Raw genomic sequence first — 16,108 nt, 5'->3', positions numbered from 1 at the left:
ATTGAATTGCTTCCTATATCCAGCACCAGAGTGTCAAGTGATGGTTACAAGTGGAGGAACCATAAATTGCTCTAGAAAGTGCCACAATATCAAGCTATCCATGGGATACTATGTATTGAATAGCCCAATGATTTCCATTCTAATGGGTGGTGTTGATGTTGTACTGGGAGTCCAATGGCTACAATCCTAGGGTATAGTAGCTTTTAGTTTTCAAGAACTTTTCACGAAATTTTGTGCGAAGGAAAGGAAGTTGAATTAAGGGGTATTGCAGGGAAACCGAGAAAGATAATCAGATCTAACAGTATGACAAAGCTTATAAATAAGGAACAATGCGGCGTAATTGCACAATTATGTTCGCTAGAGGTTCCCACATCAAAATCATCTATTTCTCTAGATCTCCAAAAAGTCTTGGACAATCATTCCAAGGTATTTGAGACTCCCAAAGGCCTCCCACCTATTCGTGATCATGATCATGCTATTCATTTTATTCCAGGAAGTGTTCCTCCAAACATCAGGATGTACAGATATCCCTATTCCCAAAAGAGTGAAATTGAACGTATGGTTGCATTGATGCTAGAGGCTGGTATAATTCAACCTAGTCAAATTTCTTTCTCTGCTCAAGTAGTATTGGTGGACAAGAACAATGGATCATGGCACATGTGTCCAGATTATAGGGAGCTCAACAAGCTCACTATTAAAGATAAATTTCCCATTCTTGTCATTGATGAATTATTGGATGAATTGCATGGATTAATTTACTTCACCAAGTTGGATCTTTGTTCAGGATATCATCAAATGAGAATGAAGAATGAAGACATTCTGAAAACAACATTTAGAACTCCTGAGGGTCATATGAATTTTTGGTCATGCCTTTTGGCCTTACCAATGCACCTTCTACATTTCAAGGTTTGATGAATTCCATTTTCAAACCCTTCCTTAGAAAATTTGTGTTAGTATTTTTTGATGATATACTAATCTACAACAAGTCTTGGAAGGATCATGTTCAACATGTTGACAAGGTGCCCAAACTATTGGAGGAGAAACAATTATATGCAAAAAGCTCCAAATGTTTCTTTGGAGTACAAGAGGAGGAATATCTGGGTCATATTCTATCTCATGAAGGTGTTAAGGTAGACCCTAGAAAAATTAAAGCCATTAAGGAATGGAAAATCCCCACATCCATAAAGCATCTACGAGGATTTCTCTAGTTGACAAGGTATTATCACAAGTTTGTTAAGAATTATGGGAGAGTAGTAGCACCTCTAACAACATTATTGAAGAAAGATGCATTTTCATGGACTCCAGAATCAACAAAGGCCTTCGAACATCTTAAATAGGCAATGTGACAAGCACCAGTCTTAGCTATGCCAGACTTCACAAAAACCTTTATTGTGGAATGAGATGCTTCAAGAAATGGAATTGGTGTTGTTTAAATGTAAGATGAAAGACCCATTTCCTTTGAAAGTCATCCAATTGAAGGAAATTATTTAGACAAAGCTATTTATGAGAAGGAAATGTTGGCAATACTACATGCACTTAAGAAATGGCGACCCTACCTAATGGGAAGACACTTCAAGGTAAAAACGGATCATGATAGTCTTAAATACTTTTTAGAACAAAGATTATCCTCTGAAGAGAAACAAAAATGGGTTACAAAGATGTTGGGTTATGACCTTGAAATCATCTACAAAAAAGGAAAGCAAAATGTTGTGGCAGATGCACTCTCAAGAAAATATGAGGATATGGAAGCATTACTATGTGCCATTTCTATTATTCAACCATATTGGATAAATGAAGCAAGGGATGAATGGAAGAATGACGAAGAAGTGTGGGCACTCATTCAAAAGTTACAACAAGATCCCTGTACATTTGATACATTTAGTTGGAAAAATGATTCGTTATGGTACAAAGATCGCTTATACCTATGTAAGAATTCCAAACTCAAACAAAAGATTCTTATGGAATTGCACACTTCTCCCTTAGGAGGGCACTCAGGATTTTTAAAAACTTACCACCGGGTTAAGAAGGAATTTTTTTGGGATGGCCTTAAATCGGATTCAAAGGTTTGTGGTGGAATGTTTGGTTTTCCAACAAAATAAAGTTGAAACAATTAAGACCCCAGGTCTATTACAACCTTTATTCATTCCAAGCCAACATTGGGAGGAGGTTTCAATGGATTTTATCACAGGTTTACCCAAGTCCGAAGGAAAGAGTGTCATCATGGTGGTAATTGACAGACTTACCAAGTATGCACCCTTTTTGTGCATTATTGAATCCATTAAAGCCAATATAGTTTCCACTGCATTTATGGAAACAATTCAAAAGCTACATGGAAACCCAAAGATTATTGTAAGCGACAAAGATCCCATTTTCACTGGAAATTTTTGGACAGAATTATTTTCTTGTCTCGGTACTCAGTTAGCTCATAGCTTATCTTATCATCCTCAATCTGATGGGTAAACTGAGATAGTAAACAAATTTTTGGAAGGATATCTTCATTTCTTTGTATCTGATAAACAAACACAATGGGTCAAATGGTTGCCTCTGGCTGAATGGTGGCATAACACTTTCTTCCATACTGCAGCAAAAATGACCCCATTTATGGCACTTTATGGATATCATCCACAATCCATCACATCATATTTAAGAGAAAATTCTAAGGTTCAAGCAGTGGAACATCACATCAAGCATCAACAACAAGTTCTCCAACTCTTAAAGGATAACCTCACATTGGCACAGAATAAAATGAAACAACAGGCAGATGAACATCGTAGCAATTTTTTTTTTGATGTAGGTGACTGGGTATTCCTACGGCTACAACCATATAAAAAAATTTCCCTCAAGCAAGCTAAGAATGATAATAAATTATCACCAAAGTATTATGGTATGTACAAGGTGTTGCAAAATATTGGTACTATGGCATACAAATTGGAGCTTCCTGCATCTTTCCAAGTGCACCTACTTTTCCATGTTTCATGTTTAAAGAAGGTTATAGGTGACAAGCTCCCAGTTCAAACAATATTGCCAGAACTTGACAAGGAAGGAGAAATCATATTGGAACTGGAGGTAGTCACAGAAACAAGAACTCGACTGTTACAAAATCAATCAATTTTGGAGTATCTCATCAAGTGGAAGAACTTATATGTTGAAGATTCCACATGGGAGGATGAGAATTTTATACAGAAGCATCCAAAACTATTCAAGCATCAGGGAAAACAATTTTCAAAAGGATAGGGGCATGTTAGGTCCCTATAATACTAGTGATTCCCCATTACTATTGTCATTGTAGCCCTTATTGTTATTATTGTGCCCCTATTGTCCCCATATTGTTATTAGTGTGCCCCATAGAAACCCACTATTGCTATTGTTGTGCCCTTATGTTATTACTGTTATGTCGGCTTGATTATATTGTGACCCCTTAGATTCCTATATATAGAAGGGAGGTTTAGTCATTTGTATCATCCAATAATTGTTCATTTGTGTAATATAAAGGAGGTTTCCCCCTCGAAGAGGCTGAGTTACATGTGTCTTGGGACTTTTAGTTAATAACATAAGCCTTCATGGCCAACACGTTCTTCATGCATGGATTATGAATATTTGTAAGACTATTTTGTGGATGTGTATATTTCATGTTTACTTCCATTTGTGATAAAGTAGTTGACCTATTTTAGTTATTTTAGTACTAATGTTATTGAGAATGTGATATAATGGTTGTTATCATTGTCCCATCCTTGTGGACTATTCTACAGGATACTGGAAATTTTTTTCTCTTTGATTAGTTGTAATGATTGTCGCATCCCTTGTGGACTATTCAACTAGATGTTAAACAGATCCTTCTTGGTTGTGTGTGTCTCTACGAGGGTGGCACTATTACCTTCTCTTAGAGGCTCACATTACTCTTTCCCTCTGCGGTAGAAGAACTTTGACACACCTACAAACGAACACTCACCAAACACACATTCTTGCTTTTCAAAGGCACCATTGCACTCCTCTGTCTTTCTGACAATTAGATTCAAGAAAAATATTTAAGAATTCGACAACCGGGCCATATTTTGGATGGGGTTCCTATCCCAAAATATGTGAGCTTTTATTGGGACCACATATTGGGGAGACCCCTTGAATATTGCGGGTCCAACACCGTCAACATTTATGGTGCTATAAGGAGGGCAAGTAGGTTTTTATGGTGGATAACATCACCAAATCCAATCTTACATCTTCCGGCCAAGGCAGTAACATTCCCAAGATCTCCCCTACTCACATTCCAAAAGTTGGTGAATCTTCTCAGCTCGAGCTTGTATAAACTTGTGAAATCTCTTATGATCAGATATAGGCCATCCATTCTATAATCCATAAATTTGCAAAGGATATTGGATTAATTCCGGGAGTACACAACCTTCCTTATTTTACAAATAAAAACCCAACCACCCCTACCAGGATAATGGTTTCTACGATTGAATATTTGGTTTTCACCAACCTTGAAGAATTAGCCGATTTTGTGAAAAATACTGAGAAGTTATAAAAACATCCACCATACAATGATGGTGATGGAGATAACGTTGTACTCTCAAACAACTCTTTCTGCGGCTCGAGCAGTGAAGAAGGAGAAGAAGAGCCATCAGATTTTGACAAAGAGGAGGAGGACAATGATGAAGATATGGCATACCAAGTTTTGGATTGGATGTCTATGGGACCACTTGCGATACCGAGTATTCTACATAAGATGCCAAGACATTTGGAGAAGCTTTTAATGAAGTACGACGCTAACAAAAGCAATGAAAACAAAGGACCATATGGAAAAATTCTACCTACATCTACAAATTCTAGAGCTATGTTACAATGATGTTGCATGAAAACTTTTTCTGTTCAGCTTAGATGGCATATCAACTGTATGGTATCATAGTCTTCCTCTGAATTAGAAGGGGTTTAAGAATATTTTTCTTGAAAGATTTGTTGATAACAAAACCTGGCCAAGTTTTTGAAAGAGTTAGGAAATCCTAAGATGGAGCACAAAGAAAAGGTGAAATATTTTAATAATAGGTTTAACCATATTTTGAATAAATTCCCAACAAATAAAAAACCCCACGACTCCATTACAATCAATTACTACACATCTGCCTTGCCAACATGCATTGCGCATTTCGTGAAGAGAAATGCAAAAGAAACTCTTGCAAAAAACTATGAAGAGGCAATCGCAGTTGAAAAGGAATTTCATGCAATTGGGGTCATTGTAGGATGAACTGGCTAAAGACTCCAAAGACATGGGTTAGGCCTCTGTAAACAATGACAAGGAGAAAGAAGCTATCGATCTTGAGATCTTGAATCACACCATCAAAACTCTACCAAATGAGTGGGAAGAATTGAAACAAAGGTCAAGAGAGACCACCGTGATCAGAAAACCTCCCAAGTTCAACTTTCTCAGAAGGACTACCAACTCTGACAACAACAGTAACCAACCGGTCAAGTCTGTGAAAATCGCAAATGTTGTGTAGAATGTTGAGAGTATAGGCATGGACCAGTACTATTCATTTCATCAAGAATATCATTCAGAAAAGACATGCCCACAATGGAACTAAAACATGAATTCTCTTTCTATTCATTTTTTTAAAATAATACTTTCTGATGAGTAGATTGAGCTTGAGGAAGAAAAGGAAGAATCAACTCCAACCGAAGAAACTCCAAGCACAGGGAATGTAGTGAACACATTTAATTGCATACTCACAGTTGAAAAGAGTATCACTGAAAAGTAGCCACTGAGTGGTGGCCCGAGATAGAAGTAGAACAATCAGTATAATTTGAGAAGCCAAGGGCCGACCAGCGAACAAGAGTTGACGAAGCAGAAATTGAAAGAGAATTTTTTAAAGGATATTAGTTTGCCCATAAACTCAACCCAAAACACTCTGAGAAAGTCTGGAAATATAGTTACAAAAAATGTTACTTCCGCAAGCAGTAAAAGCAAGTCCATCACTCTAGAAGTCGCGAACGAAGTTTCTCCTCCAGACACTTCGACAATCTCCCCTACACTCAATTACAACATATTTGAAGAGATGAAGAAAGCTTGTGCAAAAAAAATAAAAATAAAAATTAATAAATATATATAACCAACCCTAACTCTCCTTTAAATATAATTTAAGAAGACAACTTAAATAAACCTTCAAACTAGTACTTTAAAATTATATATATTACTTGTAAAGCATTTAATACATAGCAAAGATCTTAAATATTAACAATATATATATATATATATATATATATATATATATATATATATATATATATAGATATATATATATATATATATATATATATATATATATATATATATATATATATATATTAACTAATTAATTAATTATACACATAATCAATCACCAATTGAAAAATAAATAAATAAATAAATAATAATAATAATAATATTAATTAATTAATTATTAATCAGTTAGTAAATTGAAAGCCGACAATAAAAGAAGATATCAAATATTTTTCTATTAACTATTAATAGCCCCATGATTTCACGCTCTCTCTTCTCAAAATACAAATCACATTGCCCTGATGATGGACTCACTAAGGTAGTCTGAAACGTTGGTTTCAAAAATTGTTCACAGGTTTTTCCACAAACATAAATAAAAATAAATAAATAAATAAAATTTTACCGACCTGTATGGACTCTCTCTTTAACACCATTAAGTCCTACCATGGAAGGGACATAATGAACAATGCCCTAAATTTTGAGAAGATGAGAATCTCTAGAGCTAGAAACCTATCGAATCTCATATTTCTAAAACAATGTAGAGATGAAAACCTAACTCCAAACTTTGCTAAATGTAGCCATCCCCTTAAACGTGGCCAGAACATTTATGTCTTTAATAGACTTAGTAAAACCCTCGTCAAACATGAAATGAAATTCGCCAGATTTCTAGGCTTGCATCTCCAGCTATCATCAACTCTTCACTTTGATCTTTGGCAGAACTTAGACGCCTTCACCTTCTCCAAAGCTGAAAGAATTCTTGATTACACTCTCACAAAGAAAACCAAAAAACTTAAAACCCTAAGAAACTTTGATCTCAACAATAATGCAGAAGATACACTCATAAATCTTTCCACAACTCATGTGCATCATAAACCCAAGTGTATGCAGAAAAACGTCAATGAGCACGACCCTCAGCATAATGTTGCTCAATCAGACAACAATATAAACACGCAAAAAGTTGGCAGTGAATACATAGATGATACTACTTATCACTTCATGCAAGTGAACAACATAATAGCGCAGATTGAAAACAACATCATAACGCAGAATATAGATGATATTGCTCACTTCATGCAGTTAAACAACATGACTGCGTAGGAAATCCTTTTCTAGGTTAGTAACAAAATAAAAAACTCATCTCTTGATTCTACGATTAAGAACAAGTTAATACCTAATGACACCATCAAATCCATAAATCCGGAGTCCCATTGAGACCCATAGTAAACACTATAGGTTCACCTACTTACTGGTTAGCAAAATACCTTGCTAACAAACTTAGACCTTTATCCAGTAACACTCCCTCAAAGATTCTGCTTCTTTCATAGAATGGATTAAAAACCTATAAATTAGTAACAATGACCTCCTGGTTAGCTTTGACGTAGTGTCTCTCTACACTATGATTCCAGTAGATGAAGCCATAGAAGTATTGAAAAAAATCACAAACCTTGAAACAGTGGAACTTGTAGGCATTTTCCTTAAATCTTCATACTTCAGTTTCAAAGGAAAAATCTATGAGCAAACTCATGGTGTTGCCATGGGCTCCCCTTTATCACCATTGATTTCCAACTTATACATGGAACATTTTGAACAAATGGCCCTTAAATCTTTCCCCTTTACCCCTGAAGTATGGAAAAGATATGTAGATAACATTTTCGCCAAATGGAGCCATGGTTTAGATAAACTTAATGAATTTTTATCACAAATAAACAACCTCTTTGAACACATAAAATTCACTATTGAAATTGAAAAAGACAACGAACTCCCCTTCCGTGATGTCCTCCTTACCAAGGAAAATGGCAAATTAAGCCACCAAGTCTTTAGGAAACAAACTCACATTGAAAAATATCTTCATTCAAATTCCCACCACCATCCGATGCAAAAAGTCGGTGTCATCCAAACCCTAGCAACCAGAGCTTCTAGAATCTCTAACCCTGAACATCTAGAGGAAGAACTTAACCATCTCTATAAGGTCTTCATAAACCATGGTTATCAGAAAAACATTATCCATAAAATAATTAAGAAATCCACAACCAATACCCAAAAAAGGAAAACTCCTGAAAACCCTAGAATCTCCTTACCCTATATAAAAGGTACCACAGACAAAATTGCCATAATTCTCTCCAATCATAACATCATGGTTACCTTCACACCTCCTAACACCATCAAAAACATGCTTGATTCTGCTAAGGACGTAATAGACCCAAAAAATCACAAAGGACTATACTCGGTTCCCTGCTCATGTGGAAAAGTATATATAGGTGAAACAGGGATATCCTTTGGCATAAGGTTAAAAGAACACATTAATGATATTACACGAAACAGGTTAGAAAAATTAGGTCTAGCAGAACATGCATGTTATTCCTCACACTATATTTGTATGGAACAAGCAAAATTAATTCACAAGGAAGACCATTATTTAAAAATAAGGGTGAAAGAGGTTATTGAAATTGAAAAATCCTCCAACAACATGAATAGAGATGACGGGCTAAAATTAAGTAGTAGTTGGAAACCCTTATTAAATAAAATAAAAAAACAGACATACAAACAGTCATTCATATATATATATATATATATATATATATATATATATATATATATATATATATATATATACATATATATATATATATAACCAACCCAAAGGAGCCAAACATTAAAAAAAAATGGGCAATGAAAAAAGCATGATAACGTTTTGGAGAGAGCGATGCATGGGCTAGGGTTTGATCCGGGAACCCTAGGCCATAGGCCTAGGTGATGCAGGTGGCGCAGGGAAGGCTCTGTCGGTACGGGGTTTGGCGTAGCTGGCGTATACACCGAGGACGGTTTGGGCGGACAACTGGAGAAGGCGACAGCTGGGGATTAGGACTGCAAGTAGCTTGTTTCCGGAGAACGGGGTTCTTGTGTTTACGGATGTTTCCGGTTTTACCCTTATGCGATTTCTCTGCGGTGAAGCCCTCTGGCGGTATTTCCCTTGCGGGTTTTTTCTTGAAACAGACAAAACTGAAGTGGTTTCTGCAGTTTCTCTTCGCTTGTCGGTTGTAAGGCGGTCTTAGATTTTTACGGAGAGTTTTAACCATGGTAAAACAAAGCGAATCGGTCGATCTTGACCCAGCCCCGGAAGACATTCTTACTGTCTGGGGAAAGGAGGTCACGGAGAAAAATATCAATGAAATCTTAGGGCATTCGGCCAGCTTTTCGTCTGCATTATTTCTGGGAGGAGGACCGTGGCGTTCAAATCCGGCGAAAGGGTTATTGGAAGAAAGTTTGGAGCTTGCTAGCGGTCTCGGAAAAGGAGGTAGGGTTTCGGAGGTGATAAACCCTCATGCAAGACCGGGCTCGCTGAAAGACAAGTTTAGCTCTTCGCCAAACAGTAAGTCCTTTTCCCCTGTAAAAAATTTTGTTTCTTCGGGCGGCCTTGAGGACATCATCAATTTTTCCCAAAACCACGGGGTATGGAGGACGGTGGGGGGTGTTCAGGGTGTTGGGAAAGGCTCGGGAGATAGGAACATCCAGCCGGCTGTTAATAGATCCCTCTTTACAAAAGAATCTCTGCAGAGTTTTTCCAAGGGAGAGGGGGATTTTGTGGGTTTTTGCAAGCTTTCGAACTCGGGGGTTTCCGCAAACCCTTCTGTTCATGAGAAGGCGGAGGTAGGTGGCTCTTCGGCTTTAGGAGAAGCGGGCAGCCCTGTGGAGGGTTTGATTGAAACCTCATCAGGCAATGAGTTTCAAAATTTTGTGGATGATGGAAATCCCTAGCAAAGGGATGAAGGAGTTTCGAACCCTGCTTCAGGCGGTAGAGAATCGGAGCCGGCACTAGAGAAGGTAGGGGAAAAAAGAAAGAAGGCCAAATCGTGGAAAAAGAAACGGGTCTCAAACCTGGTGCTAGGTATGGACGTTCAGGTCGAAGATGCTCTGGATGTGGCAGATTGTACGCTTGTGGGCAGAGCAAGAGGGAGGTATGTATCTGGAAAATTCTTAAAACAGTGGGCAGAGAGTCAGTGGTTGGAGACCCCGGCAAAGTCATTCAGGACCGCCACGTTGGTAAAAGGATGGTTTATGGTTAAATTCGATTCAAAGGAAGCTATGGAATGGGTCGAGGAGAGAAACTGGGCATTCGGGAATAGGCCTGTCTTCTTTAAAAGATGGTCTCCTCTGTTCGATGCTTCAAAGGAAAAGGTTGACGAAATCCCTGTTTGGGTAAGGGCACCAAATATTCCTCCATTTTTATGGGTGGACTCAGTCTTTAAGTCAATCGGGAACCATTTGGGCACGTATCTGGATGTTGATAGATCTTTCTTGTATACCTTTGAAAGAGCAGTCGTGACGATCCTCGTAAGGCTGAATCCGACAGAAGGGCTTGCTGAATCGTTTACACTGCAGTATAAGGACTATGTTTACGAGCAGATTTTAGATTATGAACTCTTCCCCTTCAGGTGCCACTGCTGTCATGAGTACGGGCATTTAGCAAGGGATTGCCCGTTGGGGAAAAGAAGAAGGAAGGCACAGCACAAGGAAGAGGAATGGGAGGAAATGCTGGGGAAATCCGAGGCTCAGATGAAGGCAAACAGCTCGGAGGTAGATCATCAGAATGAAGACCCTCTTCACCTGTCGGAAGAAGGCGTGCCGCGGAAGGAGGAGATTCCGGATCGTGACGAGAAGGCCCAGCCTCACCTGGAAATGCCAGAAGCAGCTCTGGGCGCCCCATCTGAGGAAGTCCCATCCGGTATGCAGTCTTCTCCATTATTGTTCTCTGTAAATTCTGAATCTTATAACGATGTCATAGTGTCGGATGTACCTATGGTTCCAAATTTAGATGATCCTCTTCAAAACATTGAGTCACTATCAGAAGCTATCCCTTCCCTAAATCTGAACTGTGAGGATCTTCCTAAGGAGTGTCAGGGGTTGGGTAGTTCGTCTGTTGTCCGACATTATAACCTCAGATCCCACCATAAGAGACCCTCCTTCACACATGACATCTTGGAGATGGTGGGTGGTCTTAGTCCTGAGACGTCTAAGGGCTCTTCTAAGAAAGGCAGAGGGAGGAAATCTCTTTTTTCAAAGGCTCAAGTTAAGGCAAAATTTGATGTGGCTGACGGGAAACAAATGTCGATCCCTGGGGTGCTTAGAGCAGCGAAAGCCCCTGAGTCGGTTATCAAATGATTTGTCTTTCCTGGAATTGCAGGGGTTTAGCTAGTAAACCCAAAAAACTAGCTCTGAAAGATCTCATCACTCGTCACAACCCGGATTTAGTTTTTCTCCAGGAAACCCTGGGCAAAGGTGCCGAAGTTGAATCCATTCTGCGATCCCTCCTTCCGGGTTGGTTTTTCATTGCACTTGATGCTGCTGGTCATTCTGGAGGTCTTGCCATTGGTTTCAAGGAAGGAAGATTTAAGGTTCAAAATTGCTGGGGATCGCCTCATGCTCTTGGTTTGGAGATTCTTTCGGCTGATTTTGATCAGCCTTTGCTGTTTATAAATGTGTATGGACCCTGTCAGGGTAGGGTCTCTTTTTGGAACGATTTTTTTTCTAAAGAGCTTCTAACAGATAAAAATTTGATTATAGGGGGTGACTTAAATTTCTCCCTGGGGATTGCAGAAGCTTGGGGACCCTCTGCGAGGGAAGACCCGTTGACAGATTTTTTCTCAAAAGCTCTTCAGACTTATAAATTGATTGATGTAAATATTATAAAGGCTAAACCGACTTGGAGGAACAGAAGAACGGGAGAGGGGAGAATTGCAAAGAGATTGGATCGTTTTCTCATCAATGAATCGCTGGCTTCATATATTCCTCTGTTCAGGCAATGGGTGGGTGAAGGGGGAAACTCGGATCATTTTCCCATCTTCCTTGAATTCTCAAAGCCCCCTTCAAAGCCGGCCTCACCTTTCAAATTCAATGCCTCTTGGCTTCAGGAGGAGTCTTTTCAACAGCTTTTCAGGAATACCTGGAGACATCCGGGGCCAAATTCTCCGGATAATAAAGGAGCCCATTTTATGGAGAATTTAAAAAGGCTTAAGAGAGCAACCATCGAATGGGCTTCAGCAAGAAGAAGGAAACAAAATGAGGAGTTGGTTAAAATTGAGGAGGCTCTAAGTTTGCTGGAAGATCCTGCATCGGATGCATATGTCACCCAGGAGTCGAAGGAAAAAATTTTGGCTTTAGAAAGGAGTAGAGCAAAGATATTGTTGGACAAAGAAGAGGAGTGGAGGCTGAAAAGTAGGGCCATTTGGTTGAAAGCTGGGGATGAAAATACAAAATTCTTCCATAACTATGCAAAGGGCCGGAAAAATGCAAATACTATATGGAAGATGAAAGATCCTGAAGGAAGGGAGGTGTCTTCTTTTGAAGCTGTTTCCTCCTTGGGGAAGAGCCACTTTCAATCTCTCTTTTCTGATCCTGGGGGGATCTCTTTAGCCGAAATTATCAGAACAGCCCAAGCTTTTCCTAGGTTCGTGGAAGGGGAGGAAGCTGATAATCTCTATAGGGAAGTGGATAAGGAGGAAGTAGAGCGTATTATAAAAGCAATGCCAAAAGATAAAAGCCCGGGCCCGGATGGCTGGACTATAGAGCTTTTTTCTCACTTTTTTGATCTCATTGGTGATGAGCTTACTGAGGTTGTGGAGGAATCTAGAAAGAAAGGAGAAATCTATGGCCCTTTTAACTCTACTTTCATTGCCCTCATTCCAAAAAAAGAGAATCCGGATTCTTTTGAAGATTTCAGACCCATCTCCCTTTGCAATACCATTTACAAGATAATTGCAAAAATCATTGCGGTTCGTCTGAAACCTATTTTATCTGGTTGTATTTCAAATGAGCAGTTTGGTTTCCTGGATGGTCGGCAAATTCATGAAGCAATAGGGGTGGCCCAGGAAACCATCCACAGCATCAGACAAGCAAAGAAAAAAGGGGCAGTGTTAAAAATTGATCTGTCCAAAGCTTATGACAGGATTAGCTGGTCGTACCTCAGGTTACTACTGACACATCTGGGATTCAAGGTGGAGTTTATAAATTGGATAATGGGGTGCATTACAAATGTAAGTTTCGCTGTTTTGATAAATGGGGCTGCCTCCCATTTTTTCAAAAGCCAGAGAGGTTTGAGACAAGGTTGCCCCCTGTCTCCCTTGCTCTTCCTCCTGGCTGCTGAAGGCCTCAGCAGACTGATATTAAAAGCCAAGCAATCAGGTTTGCTCACAGGTTTGGAGGTTGCTGTTAATCTATTCATAACTCATCTACTATTTGTTGATGATATATTGGTATTCATAAATGGGAATTTAAATGAAATAAAAGTTCTTAAAGACATCATTGATCTGTTTCTGAAAGCTACAGGTCTTCAAATCAATCCCAGAAAGTCTCATTTTATCATGGAAGGCTTCAACAGGCAAGAGGAAACTGCAATTACATCCCACTTGCCTTTTGAAACCTGCCAGATGGACCGGCCTTTCAAGTACCTTGGGTTTTGGTTAAAGCCGTCTTCATACCGAAAACAGGATTGGCATTGGTTAGTGGCAAAAATTGAACAAAGGATATCGCACTGGAGTTTCAAGTGGTTATCAAGAGCCGGTAGATTGACGCTGGTAAATTCTGTTCTCCAAGCCATCCCGGTCTTCTGGGCAGCGCTGACTTGGATCCCCAAAGGGATTATCCATAAAATCAAGCAGATTTGTAGCAGATTTCTGTGGTCTGGTTCTAAGGAAGACTCTGTGCTTCCCTGGGTAGCTTGGGATAAGATAGCTAGACCAAAGGAGTGGGGAGGGTGGGGAGTAAAGCAGCTCGTGGATTTTTGCCAATCTTTGGCGGCAAAATCAGGTTGGCGAATTGTTAAGGCGGAGAACCTTTGGACTAGAGTAGTCAAAAGGAAATACATTGATCCAGTACCGCTTGAAGACTGGATCAGAAACCCAAACAAGAAAGGAAGAAATTGCTCGGTCATTTGGAAGGCAACCACTGAGGCGTTTAAAATTATAGAACAAGGCTTAGCATGGCAAGTGGGGAACGGAGAAAATCTGCGGATTGGCAAGGACCCTTGGGTAGGGTGCAATGACCTGTTTGCATTATCTCCTGGTCTGATTGCACATCTTGACGCAAAAGGAATCAAATATTTAAATCAGATAGCAAACATGGAGTTATCATCCATCTGGGGACAGGCTTGGAGATCAGAAGAGGACTTGGACATCGATCCCATTTGGAGAGCTGAGTGGTGGGGATTCATCCAGGAACTAAATCGTTCAAATGTCAGGATAAAGGACTCTCCAGATTCACTGGTTTGGGCACATGCAGAGACTGGTCGATACTCCCCTAAGGCTGGTTATAACTTCCTGATGAAAAGAAAGGGTTGGGACCCTCCGGTTTGGTGGGCGAAACCTCTGTTTAAGCTGAAATGCCCCAAAAAGGCCAGAATCTTTCTCTGGTGCGCCTTAAAAAACAAAATCCCTACTTGGGAAATTCTACAAGCTCGCTTCAAGCAGGGGCCGAGTAGATGCCCACTATGCCTGGTTGAATCTGAATCCATTCCTCATCTTTTTTTGAGCTGTTCTTTCACTAGAAAAGTTTGGGAGGAAACAAAAAAACTTTTAAACATTACCGCGAGATGGGAAGGGGATGATCTATCTGCAGCGTGGGAATTCTGGTGGTCCCACTATCCTGAGAAAAACCTGAGGAACCTTCCTCCTATTCTCTGTTGGGGTATTTGGATTGCCCGGAATAGATGCATTTTTAAAGAAAATGTCACCCCAGCGGATGTCATTGCAATTCAAGCCTCAGCTATACTAGCTAGCATTCCTGAGCCGGAGAATCCTTCAACTTCAAATCAGCGAAAGGAATTTGTCATCAGAGAAGGCATCCCCTGGGCCTTCTTTGACGGGGCAGCTCAAAACAACACCACTGGAGCCGGCATTATAATCCATCTTAGTCCTTCACATTCATTAAAAGCCTCAGTGGGTCTTGGGATGGGCACAAACAATTTCGCTGAATTATCAGCCTTAAAACTTCTCCTTTGCTGGCTCATTCATAGAAGCGTCCTCACGGTTCAGATTTTTGGAGACTCTGCAAATGTTGTAAACTGGGTCAATGGGAAATTTAGATGCAGTAATTATATGTTGATGCCTCTGTTAGAAGAAATCCAAAACTTAAAGCTTCATTTTAATGTTTTCTCCATTGATCATATTTACAGGGATAAAAATGAAGAAGCAGACAGGTATTCTAAAGCAGGTTTACAGCAGATTCTGGGTTCGTGGAGGATAACGGAGCAGGTTCGGGATCAGATCCGTGTGTCGGATCTTCCACCATACTCATAAATTACATCTTCCTTTCTGTTTTTCTGAACATGCTTGGAAATGCTCCTGAAGCAGGAGAGACAGTTTGTTTTTTTTTGTTATTTTGATATTATACATTGGGCTGTTTTCCTGATAAAAAGAGGCCCAGATACTTTGAGACAGTTTGACTATTATTTTTTGATATGGCTGTACAGGCCGCGGTCAGGAGACCTCCTTTAGTCTCTTGTTGAAAGACATGATCACAAGACACCACAGAGGAGATTTAAATATCTCTATGGCACAAGCAATCTTTGCTGAATGTTCACTCATTCGTTTTGTAGCTCTTTTATTTTAACTAATAGAAAAGCTCGGCTTTTTTCCTCGGAAAAAAAAAATATATAACCAAACCTAATTCTCCTTTAAATATAATTTAAGAAGACAACTTAAATAAACTTTCAAACTAGTACTTTAAAATTATATACATTACTCGTAAAGCATTTAATACATAGCAAAGATCTTAAATATTAACAATATATATATATAAATTAATTAATTAAAATAATAATAATAATAATAATAAAAAAAAATTATTAATTATTAATCAGTTAGTCAA

The 16,108-nt window shown here is 39.1% G+C and overlaps 1 protein-coding gene across 1 annotated transcript; it reads left to right on the top strand.

The window, feature by feature from the left end:
- Positions 1 to 11,403: 11,403 nt before the first annotated feature.
- Positions 11,404 to 15,537, top strand: LOC149214696 (uncharacterized). Its single transcript, XM_089389476.1, has 2 exons — positions 11,404 to 12,747; positions 13,063 to 15,537. The coding sequence occupies exons 1-2, from the start codon at positions 11,404 to 11,406 to the stop codon at positions 15,535 to 15,537; spliced, it is 3,819 nt and encodes a 1,272-aa protein (XP_089245602.1).
- The last annotated feature ends 571 nt before the right edge of the window (positions 15,538 to 16,108 follow it).

The sequence above is a fragment of the Pinus tabuliformis genome, chromosome 1_1, assembly GCF_031772625.1.
Source record: "Pinus tabuliformis cultivar Carrire ecotype Pingquan chromosome 1_1, CPIR1, whole genome shotgun sequence".
NCBI classification, from domain to species: domain Eukaryota; kingdom Viridiplantae; phylum Streptophyta; class Pinopsida; order Pinales; family Pinaceae; genus Pinus; species Pinus tabuliformis.
The sequence above is the reverse complement of the archived record's forward strand: the minus strand, read 5'-3'. Positions and strand labels throughout refer to the sequence as shown.

Bases quoted from the DNA above. Each gene is read 5' to 3' on its own strand.
- LOC149214696 (XM_089389476.1), top strand. From the start codon at position 11,404: ATGATTTGTCTTTCCTGGAATTGCAGGGGTTTAGCTAGTAAACCCAAA. The intron at 12,748-13,062 runs GTAGAGCGTATT...TCAAATGAGCAG, and splicing joins GGGAAGTGGATAAGGAGGAA to TTTGGTTTCCTGGATGGTCG.